The 6,158-nt window shown below is 34.5% G+C and overlaps 1 protein-coding gene across 49 annotated transcripts in view; it reads left to right on the forward strand.

Annotated features, from left to right (window-relative positions):
• LOC148954387 (myosin heavy chain, muscle-like) overlaps positions 1 to 4,885 on the forward strand; it is a 97,296-nt gene extending 92,411 nt beyond the window's left edge. For all 49 annotated transcript variants that reach the window (XM_089086418.1, XM_089086379.1, XM_089086384.1 and 46 more), the window contains exons 31-34: positions 263 to 467; positions 1,866 to 2,101; positions 3,191 to 3,372; positions 4,606 to 4,885. In XM_089086418.1, the coding sequence (XP_088942544.1) occupies positions 263 to 467; positions 1,866 to 2,101; positions 3,191 to 3,358 (609 nt within the window). In that variant the 3' untranslated portion in view covers positions 3,359 to 3,372; positions 4,606 to 4,885. The remainder of the gene's footprint in view (positions 1 to 262; positions 468 to 1,865; positions 2,102 to 3,190; positions 3,373 to 4,605) is intronic.
• The last annotated feature ends 1,273 nt before the right edge of the window (positions 4,886 to 6,158 follow it).

Raw genomic sequence — 6,158 nt, forward strand, 5'->3', positions numbered from 1 at the left:
CATCCTCTTAAGATCAGTCCTTTCCTTCTCAGAATTCCGACAAACGTACACTTAAAAAAATGTACTAAGGTAAAATACAAAATATTATATTTTTGATACCCTCTTTTTTACATCAATTTAGAGCTAAATTTTAATTGATGAAAATTTTCTCTCATGTCACAATGAGCCAAAATAGTGAATAAAAATATGTTCTGATTGAATTTTAACCGGTTAAACCCAAAATTTTGTTTTTCTTTTCAACTAAACCAAAAATAATTTTCAGTCCGATCTTGATGAGGTAATGAACGAAGCTAAGAACTCTGAAGAAAAGGCCAAGAAAGCTATGGTTGATGCTGCACGCCTTGCCGATGAGCTACGAGCTGAACAAGAGCATGCGCTAAACCAGGAAAAGCAACGCAAGGCCATTGAAGCTCAAATGAAAGAATTGCAAGTTCGCTTGGACGAAGCAGAAAATAACGCACTAAAGGGTAAGTTAGTTGCTCTCATTCCTAGCTTACCAACCGAAAAACTCAACATAATTTCACTGTTAGTGTAAATTGACTTAAGATTCTTATGTCGTGATTTCCGACGGGGTGGGGGGGGGTGGGTCCAGGTCTCACCAGTGGAGCAAGGCAAAATTTTGGTGGGTCAAGGGCAGGACGTACATCATTTGGCTGACTATACTTTAGAGCCCTAATTTTGACACATTTTTCCTGTGAATGACTTCGCATTCACCTGTATTTAAAGAGCAAAAAGATACATGACAGCATTGCAATAACATCATGCATTGTATAAAAGGTGTTTTATACAGGCAATATTTTTCATTAGCATAAAATATGCCCAGAGGACGACCCAAAAAAAGAACAAAGAAAAGTTAATGGCCTTTTAAGCTTCATTTAGGTGAATAGACGTAAAATTTTGAATAACAAAATTTAAGTGTTAAGAGAGAGGGGGGGTCAGGTTTTTAGAAAAGCCTAGGTGGAGCCCTGACCAAAATCGGTTGGGAACCACTGCTCTAATGTACAATATCTCCAAGTTGGACTATGAATAAAATGATAATCCTCCCAAAGGTTTTCTGAAGCCCCTACCTTGGTAAGAAAGCGAAACACTTAAAATATATAAAGCACCAAACTTTAAGCCTGTAAATACACTATTTAAGACCCAAAAATTGTTCTGCCGCAACCCCTAAGGGTCTTGAAATTAGTATGCTATTCATTGCATAAAAAAATCTCAAAAAAGCGTGGAATCAAAAAGTAGACAGAGTGACAATGGTCTTATTAAACACATGCCATTTTATGAAACACTTCCATTTCATTTTTATTGGACAAGAGTAGTTTCTCAGTATATGCGCTTTAAACTGTCAATTAAAATTAAAGAGTGTTTTAGGTAAGCTTTTAAAGATTCCACGTTCATTTGTTATTTGATGTTATGCTATACGTCTGTATTTTGGAAATAACTCTAATCTAAATGACTAGTTCAGTAATTTAACAAATATAATGCTACTGATACAGAAGTAGAAAGTACAGGATAGTAAAAAGGAAAAGTGACAAACTGCAAAGCGAGAAAAAGAACAAGTTCATTTTGCCATCTTTTTTCCTTTTTCTTTATTTCGCTTTTGATTACTGTAAGTTTTGGGAACCTGGTATCGTTAAAATGAGTGCTATTACTTTCAGTAATAGTGTACTTCAACTACTTGAAACTCTTCTACTCATTGCAAACATAACCACTCATGACTGATCATCAACTCATGACTGATCACTCATGACTGACCACTCATTACTGATCATCAACTAACCACCAGAATCATTTGAAGAATCTTCAACTACCCAATCATTATTAATGATAATTACTCGTCAACTAGTCTTCACAATCTATTCTATGTTTAGGTGGCAAAAAGACAATCCAAAAACTCGAACAAAGAGTCCGCGAACTCGAACAAGAACTTGATGGTGAACAACGCCGACATGCTGATGCCCAGAAGAACCTCCGCAAATCTGAGCGCCGTATTAAGGAGCTTACCTTCCAAGCTGACGAGGACAGGAAGAACCACGAACGCATGCAAGATCTTGTTGACAAACTCCAACAGAAGATCAAGACATACAAACGACAGATCGAAGAAGCTGTAAGTTTCTTTATTTATTCAAGCAAGTGAAAATTTATTTTAGTTAATATTTTGGCTTAATTGCCACAATATTAGAAGTGCCTTCCATAAAATTATATAGATAATTTTTATCGTAGAAGTGATCTTCAAATGCTATTTTATTGAATAGATTCAAACTTTATCCAAATTCGTTCCCAAGTTTTAATTGAAAGTTAGTCTTTTATGCAAGCAAAAATATTTTTTTATAGCATATATATTTTTAAATTAAATTTAGTTAATATCTTGATTTTTTAATGAGGGTAAATATCGTAGTAAATCGGTTTGACCTACTGAAATATGATTTTTTTATTTTTGCAAATCTCAGAAAACGTTCAAAGTCATTGCTGTCTTTTATAATAAAATAAAAAAATATTTTTTAACCAAAAATTGTAGCATGATACTTTTTTTCTTAGTTCGTAATTTTATCCAACTCAGGAATTAGTGTTATAAATAATTTCTTCTGGTTGTTAGCTCTCTAGGGTAGCATATCGTTTTGGTAATAGGATATGGAGTAGGATAGCAAAGATGAATCAAAATTTATAAAAATGAAATAAAACTGTTTTTGGCAAATGGCATTGCTTTTTAGTACTTGGTACAATAACAGACAAAGATCGACAACGTAAAATGAAAATACTAGAACGTAAATGCATTTCACTGTACCCTTTTTTCTATAAAAACTAACTTTCCCTAAATATTTATAACTGAGTTTGGCCAGCAAAACACGTGTTTGGTGTCACTATTGCCAGACACCATCTTTAAAAATTGGAATCGTACTTAACGACGCTCAAAGAAATAATAATAAAAAAACATCTGGCAAATAAATCTAGTTTCTGAATTCGTCATTTTGTTGTAAAAACCTAATGAATCATGATTAAAGCTGTTCAATTTTATTGATTTTTATTTTTCTCATAGAAAAGTCGTTTTAATTAGCAGAAATATCGTTGTGGCACCATAGACAAACTATTTCTGCAAAACATCACTTTATTACTAATATTTTTAGGTAATGGTGGGGCACAGGGGTTTAAAAACTGTTAAATGGAATCTTTGACATGGATATTCTTTATATTTCAGGAAGAAATAGCTGCCTTGAATTTGGCTAAGTTCCGTAAAGCCCAACAAGAACTCGAAGAAGCCGAGGAACGTGCAGATATTGCAGAGCAGACTGTCAGTAAAGTCCGCGCCAAGGGTCGTGGCGGATCAGTTCAGAGGCTATCACCCGCTCCCCAGCCACGAAAATAGACTAGTTTTAAATCGTAAGTAAATTTTCTATTAAACTGTTGTTGTTTTTTCTAGGCAAAAATCTTGTCCTATTAAATCAATTTCGTTTTCTTTATTTTTCTATTAAATTTACTTTTAAAAAAATCAAAACTTCTAAAGAATTTACTATTCTGCTATATTTCTACATATACCCTAACCAAAACTTTGAAAAGAGTTGAATACAAACTATTGTGTTCAGAAAATATTTGATTGATCAAACACAACTTTAGAATTAAATTTGTATGCATCTCGTTTACTCTATTAATTTTTATTATTTGAATTTTTCAAGTATCATCTAGGTTGCCGAGAAGGAAAAGGGCGTAATAGAGGAATTTATCGAGACCAAGCCTCAAAGGGACCAAGTATAGGATTTTTATTCAGTGGAATTAACTTATAAGTTTATACTTGTAAGTTAAATTTATACTTTATTTAATTTATAGTTAGAAAAAGTTTTATCTCAAGACCATTTAGCTAAAAAAAAAACAAAAAAAAAACACATTCAACGAAAAATTTAAAAAAAAGATAAATGAAATATGCTGTCAAAACTTAGGTAAAATTTAAGCTGTAGTGGAATAACCTGAACCTCTGTAAGAAACCGCCACACATATGCTGCCTGCAGCTTTTTGCTTTCCATCTCAGAGCCATATTCATAAGCTGTGGTACGATTTTGCTATACAAGAAAAGGAAGAGAGAGGAGGAAGCCCACTCGCAGAGGCTCCTAGCCTAGTATTGACTATCAACGGCCCTTGGTCCGACCCAGAATTCGTTGAAACTGTTTAAATATTGTTTTTTGTTAATTTACCTACATACTAACTTCCGTTTTTATTTTACTTTTGTTTGTAATATTATTGCTCATAAAATATACAACGTTATTACTTAGCAATGAGTAAAGAAGTTATTAGTCACCGCAACGTGAAACGTAAAATATACAATATACAAGTACAATATATAATGCATTGACCAAAAAATTCATTATTTGTAAAATTTATTTTGCATTGGTTTAATACCTTCACTTCATTGTGTTTATGCAGCACGACGGCTGGTGAAGACGCTGGACTGAAATTCTCAAGGTCTTTGCTTCCATTCCTGCTGAAATGAATTTTTCACAACAAATCTTCAATATGATTGAATTCTTTAGTAGTTGTCACAATTAATTCATAAAAGTGTATTATAATTAAGCAGCCCGGTGACATTCTAACTTGGTTGCTTAAATTCATTTTTTATTTCAGGAATCAGTAGACGTTTCCCAGCCGACCGATAATGACTTCAGCGAAAATCGACCGACAACTTGAGACGGCCATTTTAAATGAAAATCGCCATTCTTCTGCGTGAATGTGTGCTTTCTGAAAATTTATTAATTCTATCATGTTTCCATGTATGTTCAAAAACAGTGTATGCGCGTCTACTGAAAACTGTCCCTTCTTATTATTTCTGCTGATGTCAAAGTTCTTCGTTGTAGCATTTTTTGTTTCAAAAAATTTCAAGGATAAATTTTTGTTGATTATTTAATATTTGTAATTTACATTTAGTAAGTAAAGGAAATTAGGACTGCTCTTTCTGATTCTTAAATTTCAAAAAGTATTTTCCCACCAATGGTAGAACAGTAGCGCAGTAAGGCGCTACCTGCCCCCTCCGTAACCCCCAAAGATAATACATTTTTGGAAGTTTTGAGAGTTAAGGGTGCAATATTAGGTTTGAAAATTAATGTTAGGAAGACTAAGTCGCTTAGACTTGGAATAAAGGAAAATAAGGAGGAGATATTGGGTAACAAACAGATCAATCAAGTGGATAGCTTAACTTACCTGGATAGTATTCCAAGTAAAGATGGCGGATGTGTTTTTTCCTGATTGTTTTTTCCTGATCGTTTTTTCCAAAAACGTTTTTTTCCTGATCGCCTTGAAACTTGTATCCTTGAGTTTCTGGGCTATTAGAACCCCGATGTAGAAACGAACCAGGGAGGGGGCTCATTGGACTAGATACTGAAGGCTCTAATGCCCTTTTTAAGAGCCGAAAGTGATTTTAGGGCAACCAGCCTCCCTTCCAAGCCATTTTCTGCTACCTAGCCCCACTGAAGTCGTCATTCTGTTCAAAAGCGTCAAAAGGTCCCACAAGTAAGATTCCAGGGTCAAGATAACCCCAAAAATCACGGGGGACAATGTCCCTAAATTGTGTAAATTAGCCAGTGTTTTTAAATAGGTTTTAGTTAATACTCTAAGGAATTGTTTCCTAGGTCAAGATTCACAGAGTTTCACGAAATGTATAATCTGGACATGGGTACTTGAGTAAATCAAAAGACGCCAAAAAGACAATCTTGGCTATGCTGAAGATATTGATGTGCTAGCCGACTCGTCACAAGAATTGCTAACACAAGCTAATAAGCTCTATGATGCCACTAAGCTTTTCGGGATGGAGATCAATGTCAGCAAGACCAAGGTCATGGTAACTACGAGACATAAACTAGACAGCCCACCCGTTATCACCATAGGCAGGAGATAGGTTGAAACGATTAACCACTTCTTGTACCTTGGTAGCCTACTCTTCTGATAACCGCAATAGCTCTGACGTGAAACTTTGACTTACACTTGCTTTCGAAGACTCTAACCTTGCTTTTCATAAAAGTTTTTTGACCATTAGGGGGTGTTTCCCCCTTTTTCGTAACTCTGGCAAATTTTCTCAGACACGTAACTTTTGATGGGTAAGACTAAACTAGTTTTGGTTACTATTGAGCCGGGTCGCTCCTTACTTACAGTTTGTTACCGCGAACTGTTTGATTAAAATATTA

The sequence above is a fragment of the Artemia sp. Qi Xiang Cuo genome, chromosome 3 (genome assembly GCF_049724085.1).
Source record: "Artemia sp. Qi Xiang Cuo chromosome 3, ASM4972408v1, whole genome shotgun sequence".
Taxonomy (NCBI): Eukaryota; Metazoa; Arthropoda; class Branchiopoda; order Anostraca; family Artemiidae; genus Artemia; species Artemia sp. Qi Xiang Cuo.